The sequence below is a fragment of the Carassius carassius genome, chromosome 34, assembly GCF_963082965.1.
Source record: "Carassius carassius chromosome 34, fCarCar2.1, whole genome shotgun sequence".
Taxonomy (NCBI): domain Eukaryota; kingdom Metazoa; phylum Chordata; class Actinopteri; order Cypriniformes; family Cyprinidae; genus Carassius; species Carassius carassius.
The window spans coordinates 5,830,987-5,846,351 of NC_081788.1; the positions used below are offsets into that span (position 1 = coordinate 5,830,987).

Sequence of the window (15,365 nt, forward strand, 5' to 3'; positions counted from 1 at the left end):
AGTTTGAATTTTCCAGTCTGATTTTTTTCCCAGTCCGCCCCTCCTGTATATTAATGGCAAAGACATGGTTTCATTTACTACACATAGGCCTACTGAAGCTCGCAGTGTTTTCAACCTCTGCCGCCTCAATATAGGAGTACACGAGCACATAAACATAATTTCTAGAACTGCTCTGTGTCACTTCATGTGCATTTTACTTATTTTGAGAAAACTATCATCATATCATATAGACAGCAGTTTAAAAAAAACACCAATGTTTCAGGAGTTTATTACACAGAATACGTCACATGCTTATTAGATAACTGTATTTAAGTTGATGTATATGCTTTTATTTATTATTCTTTAATTTTCACAAATTTAGAAAAGTAATCAAAAAGTACTCAAAAGTAATTAGTTACATTACTTTAATAAAGTAATTGAAAAAGTTACACTACTATTACATTTTAAACAGGGTAACTTGTAATCTGTAACCTATTACATTTCCAAAGTAACCTTCCCAACACTGCTTATGGCAAAAAATTGCTCAGTAATTGTAGCGGTGCCTCAGGTGTTTGCAGTGTGTATACTGTATGTGGTCAGCAGCGAGAGCGCATAAATATAACGCGAAAGCACATTAAAATAATGCACGAGCGCGAATCTCTCTGTTCGCACGAAGATTTCCTTTGAGCTGTCACAAAACCAGACGTACTTGCTCAGATACACGCTGCTCTGCGCGGAGAGAGTGTGCGCACTTAAAACGTGTCTCCTCTCACTTAAACTGCGTCCTGTACGCTTACAACTCTCTCTATGCTCATGTGTTAGATATTAATTATTTTTGCACGTTTTTATTTCTAGCCTTTTACCACGTGTAGTGTGAACACTCTGATCCGTTAACATGGGCTCGGAAAAAAGGCGCATCACAGACAGAGTGTGAACTTGGAGTTACAGGCATATGCCCAGTCTGTTCTGTTCTCGCGCTAGGCGCAATGCATTCTGATTGGCTCGGATAGCATACTGCGGGAGGTCAGGGCCGCGGAAAATTGTGCTATAAAGCGATTAAGAAATCGTGCACGCTCAAATCGTGATTTTATGATGTGATTCTATTAATCGCACAGCCCTAGAATGGACTGGAAATGAACATAAAATAACTCTGGCTGGCACCGCTCAGCAAAACGGGAAAACCAGATCCAGGCAGAGCTCGGCAGTGGGTAGACAGTCAGTGGAGCAAGCAGTCAGGAGGAAACACAACAGCCATTTATGCATGTTTGAATTTGTTGTTCTGTAGCATATGCAGCAAAAATATCTAAGATAAATTGGTGGTTTATTCTTAAAACAATCAGCGAGCTCGAATAGTGGAAGCATAGAAACAGTTTAATATTTATTTTTTGTTATTTAATTATATATATGAAATGATGTTATGTTATGACTTAGACATTTTACATATATTAACAATATTATTTCTTTTAATAGTAATTGGCGGCCCACCTGCAATACCACAGGTTGAAAACCACTGGAATAGAAGATACTGCAGTCAAACGTTTGACTGTGTTTGCGTTATGCATCCACTAGATGGAGCTGTGCTAAAGGGAATGTCAACATTTTGACAGAGCGCCTTGATCCATATATAAGGCGCTCCGGATTATAAGGTGCACTCTCGTTTTTTGAGAAAATTAAAGGCTTTTAAGTGCGCCTTATAGTGCGGAAAATACGTTATTTAAAACAACAGTTTTTTATTTGAATATATTTTAAAATGTAATTTATTCCTGTGATTTCAAGGCTGAATTTTTAGCATCATTACTCCAGTCACAAGATCCTTCAGAAATCATTCTAATATACTGATTTGCTGCGCCAAAAAACATTTTTTATTATGTTAAAAACAGCTGAATATTATTTTTTTTTCAGGTTTCTTTGATGAATAAATTTCAGAAGATCAGCATTTATCTGAAATATAAATATTTTGTAACATTATAAATGTCTTTACCAATTTAAAGCATCCTTGCTAAATAGAAGTATTAATTTCTACAAGACTCCGAGCTTTTGAATGGTATTGTGTATAATGTTACAAAAGCTTTTTATGTCAGATAAATTCTGATCTCTGGATCTTTATATTCATCAAAGAATACTGAAAAAAATTTACTCAGCTGTTTTAAATATTGATAATAATAATAAATGTTTCTTTAGCAGCAAATTAGTATATTAGAATGATTTCTGAAGATTATGTGACACTGAAGACTGGAGAAAATTCAGCTTTGATCACAAGAATAAATTACATTTTAAAGTATATTCAAATAGAAAGCAGTTATTTTAAATCGTTAAAATATTGCAAAATATTACTGCTTTTGTTGTATTTTGAATCAAATAAATGCAGGATTGGTGGGTAGAAGCGACTTAAAAAAAAAAAAACATTAAAAATCTTAACATTACCATTCAAAAACTTTGGTAGAGTAATCTCTCTTAAAATACCTTACTGGGTTATGATAATCAAAATAGTCCTGAGCTAGATTAAGCTTTGATCTCTGCAAACCAAACCATCACTTTAATCAAATATTTAATAATAATATTTAATACCGTAAAACTGCTTGATTTAAGGTATTGCATAAAATACTATAGACGTGACGTGAATGCTTTACTGAGCTCGTGCAAACATCCCCATCGGTGTAATGCTGTTGATATTTTTGTAGTTGTTTTTGTTGTTGTTATTTTATTACTGAGAGGAAAACGCGTGTCGTATATTTTCATATCCAAACACCATTCTGTTTCTCTGAAACAGTGCTGAGCGAGTGCTTTATCCCTTCTTCTCTTGAATTGCATCGAGTATGTAGGGCTGAATTACAGTCTTGTGCCACAGCGCCACACTGGTCAAACTGTGTTATTGCAGGCTCTAAATTAGGTCAAATTAAATTAAACGAATACTCGACAACAAAAATATTGTCAATAACGTCGACTAATCGTTTCAGCCCTAGTTAGGGTTAGGTGTAGGGTTGGTGTAGGGCCATAGAATATACAGTTTGTACAGTATAAAAACCATTACGCCTATGGGATGTCCCCACTTTTCACAAAAACAAACCTGTGTGTGTGTGTGTGTGTGAGAGAGAGAGAGAGAGAGAGAGAGAGAGAGAGAGAAAGTTGATATAAGTTTTTTTTTTATAATGCACTATGCATTCATTATAATGCCTTAAGAATACCCTTATAATATATCATAAATATGGGCTTCAGAGAAAGTGTTACCAAATGTTTAGTTATTTAATCACCTTCAATTGTCATGTGCATATCGTCGGTAAAGCCGGTCCCGTGATTAGTAGTAAACCATTATAACCTGCTTTCAGATTGAGCAGCATTCTTTTTTTTTTTCTTTTTTTTAATACCAGTACTTGTGTTCTCGGGGAATCGAACCCACGACCTTTTGCACCACTAACACAATGCTCTACCACTGAGCCACAGGAAACTGCCTCTGTAAACAGTAAAAGTTTGTGAGTTAGATTCCCAGGGAACACACATGGTAAAAAATGTATGGCCTAAATGCACTGTAAGTTGTTTAGGCAAAACAGAAATACAACATTTAAGGTGATTTTCCAGTTTGGCACGACTTGGCTTGGCTTGTGTTTTCACTGCAGTTTAGTACTGCTTTAGAGTGGGCGGGATTATACACATTTCTTTATTGTTGCGTCGCCTCTACTGCCGAGACTTCTGAAAAACTTTTTCATTCTGCGTCGCCCCATCAAGTTCTCGCTGGATCCGTTCCTCGGCTATCAATGAGAGGAATGTCTGTACTTCCTCAAAAGACAACGAAACAAACATTTTTTGCTTGTTAAAAAGGTGCGCTCGTTCCAAACAGTTGCAATCGATCCTTCGCTGGTTGTGCTGATTTCTGAATCAATCAGTTTTGTTGTGTTTGTGATTCTAGTTTAGTGACACAGGTAGCGACGATTCTCTCCGGCCAATCCGTGATCAGCAGAGTTTACACGTCATGTTTTGGTTACAGTACGGTTCACTTGGAACCCCAACTGAGGTGGTACTAACAAAGTACCAGGTACTGTTCCCAGTGAAAACCCCCCCAAACATGAACCGAACAGTACTGTGCCCTGTACCATGCTGTGGAAAAGCGCCATTAGAATATCAGATCTCTGTAATATGGCTAAAATAAATGCAAACTTTTTTGCATAGTTGTGTTTGACGCATGAAAACTGTAACAATGTAAGACAGTTTAACCCTGCTCTCACTTGAAATGTGTTCCCACATTAAGTCCTTGAATTTGAGGATTTTGGACCTGGACTTCTTCGAAGTGTGAGAACACTGTAATATAAAAGTCTTTAACAGGAAATGTCTGCTATCCTCCTGATGGATGTCTTGATTACTGTCTGTATCTGATTTGCGTGCTCATGTTTATTTATTTTTCAGAGTAAACTTCCTGGATCCCCCCTGATCCTGATAGCTCCATCAGGACCAACAAATCCCTCCTTCTCTACCTCTCGACGAATGAGATTCTGGCAGTCTCAGCTCTCCTGTCTAGGGAAGGTATGCAAAATTACAGGCAAATACAGCTGTCTCAAACACTTTGATTTTGTGTTCTCCATCATAACTTCAGATGTAGGCTTGGTTTCATTCAGATTAACATCATTTGTAAATAAAATATTGTGTTAATGTTATCATTCTTGCATTATGAGAGTCCTGTCAGTTTCTGATTAAGATAAAACCGATGCAGCATTTTGTGTCTGTTTGTTTTGGTAATTAAGGTAATTCCCATTAACGTTCATGTGGGCAGTGGAGCCAACATCGGAATCACGCAATGTGTAGAGCACATGATCGGCAAAGTCAGAGGAAAAGTCATTGAGGTACAAAACCACACACAGCTCTAGCTAGCCAATGACACTTTCGCTTTAGAGAAAAATATATGAATCAGAAATGGGATTTTTCTGTATTTTCTGATCTCAGGTGTATGATCCATGTAAATTGTATATTATATGAGGAAAATTGGCTGCATTTTCAGATACATTTAAAATGCATTTATTTTATGCTTTGTGTAGCTTTCAACAGTATTTAGACAGTGTTCAGAATGAACACATGCTTCGCAGCAACAGTGAGTAAAAAACCCAGTGTTGGCAGGTGTATAAATCAGTGATGTGTGTCAGCAGTAGGGCTGCCAAAATTGCTCAAAAATGACGTTCGAATATTCCCTCTAAAAAAAACACGAATATTCGAACTATTCGAACATCTGGTGGCGCATGTTGTCAATGATGCGCATTACGTCAATAACAGGACAAATAATACAAAGAGACATAACTACTTGTATAGATAGTCTATTTAAGTTTAAACATATTTGACAACGTATTACCTACACAAAAACAAGGAAATCAACTAATAGCCAAGACTGCACGACCTCACGCTCTCTCACCCTCTCTGCGCATAACGGTTTAAATGAACAAACAAATTTTTCAGTGCTGATCAAGAGTTTTGTGCAAGCAATTTAAGGTCGCGAATTCTGTCCCAAATATAGCAGGCTTCATTCAGTGATTGAAACAAATATTATTAATATTAATTGAAGTTTTACAGCATATAGAACTGACATTGAATGCTCCGAGTGAGCTGTGCTGTGGTAAACATTGAACTTTTCCTTGACATGAAACGATAAATAATCAAACCTCGGATGCATTGCTTGACAGAACTCCCCGAAGCGTGCCCCATCCACGACATTGATCGGTCTCATGTCCTTACAAATGAACGAAATTAATTTATCCGTTATGGCCTCGTCATGTTGCAGACAAAGTGCTTGAGGCGGGCGATGCAAAGTAACGTTAAGTGTCAAGACGTGACTGTTTAGCTGGAGTTCCACACATTATGCCATGCTCATTTGGGTGCACCTCATGGTTGAATGGTAAGCTAACTGTATCTTGAATAGCTTGCATACAACTTTATCTCGCGGGTCAACAATTTTACCTCATTTTCTCTGCTGCGGTCGAGTTGGGCTCTGCACTTGCTGTCATCTTCCATGAAGACGAGTCAACTTTCAGCAGTGATGCTGTGCCAGACAGTGCGACTCCTGTGACCTGTCCCTGAACCCTCAGGCGCGCTAGCGCGCCCACTCGCAAATCAGACAGCCACGCCTCTACTACCGCGGGCGTTTTTTCCACATTTTTTTTTATGCGAATATTAATTTTCACCTTCGAAATTCGTTTTTTAAAAACTATTCGAATATATATTCGAATTTAGAATATTCGTTGACAGCCCTAGTCAGCAGGTCAGTAACTGATGCATGTTTCAGAGTGTAGCATGGTACTGTGTTTATTAACAAGCGAACAGCTCATTATCCAGTGTTTTCAGTGTCCTGGAGCACTTCACTGGAAATGCTGCTCCACATGGAGCTGTACAACAGCTGTGAGTTTGGGTTGAAAATACAGCACGTGCCAACCATCTTCCCAAATTTATCAACAAAACCTTTAAAGTCTGCACATAAACATTTGAAAGCAACCTCGGCATCCAGTTCCAGCTCTTCACGCTCCACCACTGGAAAGATGATCCAGTATTTACATGGGTCCTACCTCTTGCTCGATCATAACCTTTCTTTTTAATGGTTTGTTTCTCTGAAAATTTCCTCTTATTTTTTATCTGCAGTCTCTTGCTATCTATAGACGATCTTATAACATCCGTCCTGAGTGTTCTTTTCTCCCTATTATTATTAGACTCGCCCCTTACTGCTGATTGGCTGCAAGTGTTTTTGGGATTTGTTCTGACACTGTGATCAAAAGTGTTTTTCAAAAATCACTTAGTGCACCTTTAAGACATAAATATTAATATTGTAATTTTACAGTTTTTTTTTCTGAAATATATTAATGTATAAAAATAAGGTTTTTCTTATTTTTTTCCCCCTTAGCTGATCACGTCAGATAAATGCTAGATGTCCTAAATCAATTTTCTTATAAGTTTGAGATTGTCTAGTAATTATAAGAAATTCAAGGCATATTCTTATATTCCTTAATCGTTTGTACAAATAAATTTGTAGAGAGCACATATTTTTAGACTTGGTCTAGAATATCACAGAAAATAATAATAAACCACAGTATGGGAAAAAATTTTTTTTTACACTGCTGAATACTGGATATAATAGTTTATTTTTAATATGCTTAATTTGTTTATAAATTATATATTTTATTAAAATGTCCTGCTTTTAATAACGCTTGACAAAAAAAGAAAAATATATCTATATCTATATATATATTGTTGAATTATCTGTCATTGTATGTCATTTTTAATTATCATGTTCCTGCCCAGAAAAAAATTATAATTTTTGGTGAAAAAACAAAACATGATATTTGTGTTCTTTTGTTCTAGGTTCACAGCCACTTTCCCCACAAGCCGATCATCTTGGTGGGCTGGAATGTGGGGTCATTGATCTCTTGTCATGTAAGTCTCTCTCAACATTAGATTTCTGCATTGCCATCTATGATAAGCTATAAACTGATGCAGGGCTCCAAACAAAAAAATCGAGTAAGGAGCCATTGGCTCTTATAAGAAAAAAACTTAGGTGCCAAATGATTTTTTAGGTGCCACAGAATAAACATGTTTTATGCGTTTTATTTAAATTATTTATTTTACATTTTAACTTTTTAATCATACTGACGTGTTTGTCTCATCTTTTCTTGACTTTATCAGCATTTTAATCCATCTTGTAGATGACCTGGGAATAAGCTAAATGTCTTTTCCAACTTGAAACATACAGTCATGCATTGTTTATTACACAAAATCTGTACCAATATCATGGACCATAAGCATCACTTGGCCCCTGAGTATAGTTTGGGGTCCTCCTCAATGCATCCTGTAAAGGTTGTCATACTCTCTTAAAAATAAAGGTGCTTCATGATACCATAGAAGAACCTTTTTTCCTGTCTAAATGGTTTCATAAAGAACCTTTAACATTTGAAGACAATAACAGATTATGAAAAGGTCAGAAAGAGATTGTTCTTCAAAGAGCCTTTGACTGAATGGTTCTTTGTGGAACCAAAATTGTTCTGTGAAGAACCTTTTAAGCTCCTTTATTTTTAAGAGTGCATGTCTTTCACACTTTCAGTCTGTTTTTCTTAATTAGTAAAATAAAATTTTATAGGAGGAGTTGAATCATGTAGACAACAGATTAAGTAAAAATATTAAAATTCAATAGCTCATAAATATAGCAAAATATTGCAATGTTTACAAGCTTTACACGTTTTCAGCAGTTTGAAAGTGTTGTACTGTAGAATCTCTTATAAAATAGCCTTCTTTTTTATTTTAATTCATGTTCATTATGTACTCTAGTAGTAAAGAGCAAGGTATGATAGGTTCACGTGCTGCTTGAACTGAGGCACTACTCACGATCGCGCCTGCCGCATTAGGGGCCGTTCACATGTCGCGTCTTTGGATGTTCAAGTTCGTTATTTCATATGTAGGCGCGCGGTATGCGTGCGTGCTCATAATGGAAGCGACGCGCTCGTTTTTTTCCAGGCGCGCCCGCACCGCATTGAGTTAAAAACATCTCAACTTTTCAGAATCCCGCAAGTGCACCGCAGGTCATGTGACAAGAACCAACCAATCAGCTTCATCCTTTCCAGTACCAACGTTGAAAGCTCAGCCAAGATGAAGGAACAGCTGATCATAGCTGTATATGGATAGCCATTTTTAAATAAATTTAGTAACAGAGCTACTGCAAGCGATTTTTAGTGCTGCAAATCCATTTATCCTTTTCCTGAAATTTACGCGTCTTCATGGAGAGAACAGGTCAAGGTTGCTTAGCAACGGCAGATGCCTCAGGAGCGCAAGAGCCCGAAGGCTTTTGGAAAAAAATCTGAAAGCGGCGCGCCTAGCGCTTTCCACGCGTTTTTAGGCGCGATATGTGAACGGCCCCTTAAAGAGCACCAAAACTGTATTTATTGTTTGAATATTGTTATGAATTTGGAATAATTTTAAAGCTGATACTTTGTAAATTAAAAAGTAACAAAGCACAAAGCTTTTTGCGATTACTGGACGTCAAGTGCACTTCAAATAATGAATTTCATGCATTAACAGAACACAGCATGGACTAAGATCTTGTTAAGAAGAAGCCTTATGATTATAAACGAGAACTGTTAATGATATTGCCAATATGCACACAGATGACAGCTTTACCTGTTGTAGCTTGTTCAAGTTATGAATGAAATAGAGGCTGTTTTTCTGCACTTTCTCTTCAAGTCTCCATCATTTCTCTCTCTTGCGCGTTTATCAGGTGCGTGTCAGCGCTGCTGCGCGGCAGATGAGGACTGTTTAAAACTCTTTTTCCCACTAAAACTTCGATGAGCATTCTCTCAGTGTGCGAACATAACAAAAGATGTGAATGCAAAACAATCAGGAAAAAAGGCATTACATGCAATTTTTTAAGAGATAGCATGTAAACACATAGGCCTAGTCGCCAGTGGCGACCTCAGCAAAAACTTCACTCGCATTTTAATATTTATGGTCGCAAATGCGACTGTTTTAGTCGCAGTTTGGAGCCCTGTGATGAATTTTTAGATGTCTGTGTTTGTGTCCAGGTGTCCCTCATGGAGTATGTGACTGCTGTTGTGTGTTTGGGTTTCCCCCTCCAAACTGTCAATGGGCCACGAGGGGTAAGAGCAAACACTTTGCCATGATGAGCTGCATGAGAACATTTAGCAGATGCTTTAAATATTGCTGGCCTAAGTATAATGTTTGGACTGTGTTTTTCAGGATGTTGATGATCCGCTGTTGGACATGAAGACTCCAGTGCTGTTTGTGGTCGGTCAGAACACACTTCAGTGCAGTCCTGAGACTATGGAGGAGTTCAGGCAGAAGATTCAGGCTGATAACAGCATGGTAGTTGTCGGAGGTGCAGATGACAACTTGAGGTTTGTGTTTGTGTCTTCAGATTCGTGTTTTCAGTTCGTGTTTTTCTGAGGAAGCTCTCTGTATAGATTGGTTGAAAGCATTTGGCTTTGTTTACAGGATCAACTCCACTAAGATGAAGACGGAAGGCGTGACCCAGACCATGGTGGATCGCTGCATTCAAGTCAGTACTTCTCACTTCTCTTCCCCACAAAGTTAATAAGCATAATATTAAAATCAGCTTGATTTCACATGCCAAGGTGAATTAAAAAAGTCAGAACCAGCTAAAGTCAATTTTTAGGGAAAGCTGACTGCTCTGTCTTGTGTGTCCTCTATAGTGTTTAGCCACAGTCTTTTTTCCCCTTTGTTTTCAGGATGAGATAGTCGATTTTCTGACAGGAGTTTTGACCCGTACTGAGAGCCAAGGCCATGGCTCCTGTGAGACTCGAGATTTGGATGCAGAAAAGAAGAAGAAACCTCGTCGTGAGCTGCCCTTTGACCCTGAGAGGTCACGTCCCTCTTCACCTGCTGTGAGGGTATCCATCTCCCCATCTGGGTCTGAGGTGAGAAGATTTTGAAAATAAATGTTGGATATGCCGGGAGATATGTGTAAGCTTTGTCAGCTTTATCTTCGACTACGTAGAAAATGTATATTACATTATATAATTTTTCCCAAATTATGTTTTTTTTTTTTCTGGATTCTATTTTAATGGTTCAATTTAATTGTAGCAATTAAAAATAATGTCTAATTAATTGAAATAATAAAACTTGTACAATTTACTATGTATATAAATATATATGACAAGTAAGGAAAATCCCAAATTCAGTATCTCAGAAAATTTGAATGTTGTGAAAAGGTTCAATATTGAAGACCCCTGGTGCCACACTCTAATCAGCTAATTAACTCAAAACACCTGAAAAGGCCTTAAAATCATCTCTCAGTCTAGTTCTGTAGGCTACACAATCATGGGGAAGACTGCTGACTTGACAGTTCTCCAAAGATGACCATTGACACCTTGCACAAGGAAGGCAAGAAACAAAAGGTAATTGCAAAAGAGGCTGGCTGTTCACAGAGCTCTGTGTCCAAGCACATTAATAGAGAGGCATGGGTTTTAGCTGTCGCATTCCTTGTGTCAAACCACTCTTGAACATCAGAAGCGTCTCTCCTGGGCTAAAGACAAAAAGGACTGGACTTCAAAGTTATGTTCTCTGATGAAAGTAAATTTTGCATTTCCTTTGGAAATTAGGGACCCAGAGTCTGGGGGAAGAGAGGAAAGGCACACAATCCACGTTGCTTGAGGTCCAGTGTAAAGTTTTCACAGTCAGTGATGGTTTGGGGTGCCATTTCATCTGCTGGTGTTGGTCCACTGTGTTTTCTGAGGTCCAAGTTCAACACAGCCTTATACCAGGAAGTTTTAGAGCAGTTCATGCTTCCTGCTGCTGACCAACTTTATGGAGATGCAGATTTCATTTTCCAACAGGACTTGGCCCCAGCACACAGTGCCAAAGCTTCCAGTACCTGGTTTAAGGACCATGGTATCCCTGTTCTTAATTGGCCAGCAAACTCGCCTGACCTTAACCCCATAGAAAATCTTTGGGATATTGTGAAGAGGAAGATGGGATATGCTGAACAATACAAATGTTCTGTAAGATGTAAACACTATATATTATGCATAGTTTTTTTGTATATAGTACTGTACAGTATAGTGATGCACCGAAATGAAAATTCTGCACCGAAACCGAAAATTTAGGATGTACTTGGCCGAAAACCGAAACTGAAGCCGAAAATGGCTTCTTTTAAAAACGTATATATTGCTTGGATTTAATGGATCTGAATTGAAAAATCACAATATAATAATCAAACTTTTAGTAACAGTTACATAACAAAACATAAAATACTTTTTACAATAAATATAAATAATAATTATTCTTCAAGTTTTATGTTCCATCAAATAAAATAGTTTTTTAAAAATTGTGCAAAAAAATCAACAATTTTGGAGATTTTTGCAGAACAAATGTTACATATTGCAACTTTGGTGTCCTCTCGTATAGGGCTGTCACTTTTGTGAAAAAAAAATCCTGTTCGATTTTTGAGACATAGGCAAAGTGTTCATTGAATCGTTAGTAAATTGCCTATATTTGGCGTTGATCCGTTTTTCAACGCCAAATATAGGCAAATCCACCGACAACTAAACAGGCATTAGGGCGAACGTAAAGAGGGCGCTTGAGACGCGCACAAGTCAGCAATGTGGACTGCCATAACATCAATGAAAAACATTACTGAAGGCTACATTGATATTATGCACTAATAGGCTCTGTGTGTGTGTGTGTGTGTGTGTGTGTGTCAGAACCTGCAGTTGCTGTGTGACGCGCGTTCGCTGCGAGCGTATAGTGACGAGCTGTACGCGCTCCGAGAGAAGGCCGTTAAAATCGATTCCCTGTTTTCGTTTTCGAAACTTGTGTAGGTTGGTCCGATCGATTGTGCAGCTTTTGTGACAAGCTTTTTTTGATTGTGACAGCCCTTTGACATGCTTAATCTTTGATAGGCAGACGCGTGATAACAGCTCGACCGTGAGTGAAACCTAAGCGCTTGCTCACGGATGGGAGGGGCGGGTGACATTCATTTTCGGTTTACTTTTTCGGCTTTTTTTTTTATTTCGGCCCGAAACCGATAATGCCATTTCGGCCGAAAATTTCGGTGCACCCCTAGTACAGTATATAGAGTGAGTGATTTGTCAAAAGCTGGTTAGCTAGTAGTGTCAAACATCTAGATTTCTTTCACCTGAATGCACAATATTTCCCATTTGCAGATTTGGTTTTGATTTTATTGGGTTTGCTGTGGAGGAAAAGTTAGTGAGAAGAGAAGACAGCAGAGGATTGGAAAGGACAGTAAAGAGGAGTGGAGTGGTGGATTGAACAGAACAGAAAATGAGGAGGACAGGGGTGCACTGAACAAGAGAGAAGAATAGTGGAGGAAAAAAGAGGAGTGATATGACCAGGAAAGAAGAGTGGAGTAGAGAGGTATGGAGAGGAGTTGATTGAATCAGATAGAAGAATAGTGGAGAGGAGTAGAAGAGGAGAAGAGAGGAGAGAAGAGAAGCGGAGTGGATTGGAGAGGAGAATAGAGAGTGAAGAGTATAGGAGTGGATTGAATAAGAGAGAAGAGTGGAGAGGAGAGAATGGAATAGGAGAGAAGTGTGGAGGAGAGGGGAGAGGAGTGAACTGAACAGGAGAGGATAAGAGTGACGAGTAGATAACAGGAGAGGAGTGATGTGAATTGGAGAAGAATAAATGATGGAGCCTGAGTTCTCAACTAAGCAGCTGGAGAGAAAACTGCTCAGTACCAACTATACTGCTTGCATAATATGTCAGAAAACAGACAGTGACACTGGTCCTCATCAAAAACGGAAAAATCACGGCTTTCCTTCCCTCCTATATGCTGTAACCAACTGAAAGGATGATGTCTCTTACAGACTTGACAATCAGCTGAAAGCTCAATGTGATTTTCTGGGGAGGAATCCTTTGTGGCACACACAATGTCGTGCGAAGTACACAAATCGTAAAATTGTTGACCAGAAGAGGAAAAAAGTTGAAAAGCCAGAAGGCACTTCATTTGAAGCAGAACTTAATCCTGAGCCAGACAACAGCAAGCCTAATAAAAAAAACACGGATGTCAATGCCACAGCCCATCAAACATAAGAAAAAGTGCTTCATTTGTGGAAGAGCACGCACAACCAGGGGGAATAGATCCCTCATTTTGATCGCCTCTTATGACAGACAGAATGCAGTATGGGAAAAAGCAAACAAACTTGAAGATGAAGAGATACTACACAAGATTCGTGGTCCTGATGGAAACAGGTGTATCGATATGATTGCTGAGGACTTCCAATACCACAAGGAATGCATGACCAACTACCTGACAAAGCGTCTTGGTTCACAGGAAAAGACTAGTACTGCCACCACTCCATATGATGCTGCACTCAACCAACTCATTTCTTGGATAGATGAGCCCCTTTTAAAAGAGAATGCCATATTCTTCGTAACAGCTTTGAGGGACGAATTCCATAAATACTTGGAAAGCCATGGAGTTCACAATGTTACCACATATAGATGTCAATCCTTGATTGCCCACCTTAGAAGGCACTATGAAGTAGGTGGCAATTGTAAAATATTGGTTGTCAAGTTGCCAAGCAGTTGTCAAGTTCCCAACACCGAAACGCGTTGGGACAGCTTTCCACATCCTTAAGGAAATCAGAAGCAAGTCGACTGTGTCACTCTTAAATAGATTTGGGAACAGCATAAGCTACAAAGAAGCACAGAGATATATTACAACAATGGCGATGGCAGTTGAAGAGCAGACAACTAGGGATGGTGCCTTCAAACTAACGAACCTGAAGGTTGTACAATTCACACAGTTTGCATTTGATAACCTTGACTTCCAAGAGTACACATAGGATGGACGAACACTGCATGGCACAACACACATCATATTCCAGTACAAGAATCCAGATGAAGACCCCACACCAATGGTTAGTTTACCTCTACTAAAAACCCGCCAACCAGCCCTGGAATCTTCTCAGCCTTTTCAGACCAAGGAATGTCACCTCAGTCTAAAAGATCGTCAAAAGAGTCGCTGCCTGGTTCCTGTGTGTCTAGCAGAACCTCTTGACCACCTGAGCATTATCTGGCATTTAGTGCATAGCTGACCTATTGTACTATTGGAGGACCTGAAACCAAGTTGTGCCATTTCAACAAGGAGTTAATTCCAAGCATTTCTCATCCCAGATACCATCCCTGCAACTGTGATCAGCTATGGTCCCTTCTTCCCCAAGTCACCAACAAACCCAGATGTGGTTGAACAGTCTGTTCAGTACTGCATGGATGTGTCGATAAAATATGGTCAAGAGTATGCCATCATCACATGTGATCAAGCAATCTATGAAGTGGTTCTGAGTATGCAAAAGAAGAACAAAGAGAAGTATGCCAAACTTATCTTGCACATGGGTGGCTTCCATATGGCTCAGAATTTCCTTGGAGCCATTGGGCATTTGATGTAGTCCACTGGAATCGAAGACATCATGGTCGAAGCTGATGTCTGTCTCCGTGGAACAGCAAACAAAATCATCAGTGGGAAAGACTACTATGCAATGCTGCATGCCCACACTATGGTGTATGCAGCCATGTTTGCCCTACACTGGGAAGCATTTGCCAGATGGTTGGTCGATGAAGAGAAGGACCTGGAGTACATGTGTGTGCTTAGCAACAATGTCCAGCTACTCCTAGATGCCCTGTCAGAAGAGGATGTAGAGAAGGCAACTTCTGCGTGTGCTGATGCAACTGATCAACTTAAAAAGCTGACATGTTTGATGGCTGAGTTTGATGAACCATGTACCTCACCTACCACAAAGTTATGGCTAATGTACATGGATATGGTGATGATTCTTAGACGGTTCATCCATGCTGAGCGTGCAGGTCTGTGGGAGGAACACCTGGCTGAAGTGGAAAAGATGTTACCGTACCTTGTAGCTGCTGGCCACTACAAG

General features: G+C 39.0%; 1 protein-coding gene across 1 annotated transcript in view; it reads left to right on the forward strand.

Moving 5' to 3' along the window:
• The window catches only part of LOC132115372 (KAT8 regulatory NSL complex subunit 3-like), a 60,950-nt gene that overhangs the window by 19,908 nt on the left and 25,677 nt on the right, over positions 1-15,365 (forward strand). The window contains exons 6-10 of the mRNA XM_059523819.1: positions 4,378-4,494; positions 4,713-4,811; positions 9,688-9,845; positions 9,943-10,006; positions 10,197-10,385. Of these exons, the coding sequence (XP_059379802.1) occupies positions 4,378-4,494; positions 4,713-4,811; positions 9,688-9,845; positions 9,943-10,006; positions 10,197-10,385 (627 nt within the window). The remainder of the gene's footprint in view (positions 1-4,377; positions 4,495-4,712; positions 4,812-9,687; positions 9,846-9,942; positions 10,007-10,196; positions 10,386-15,365) is intronic.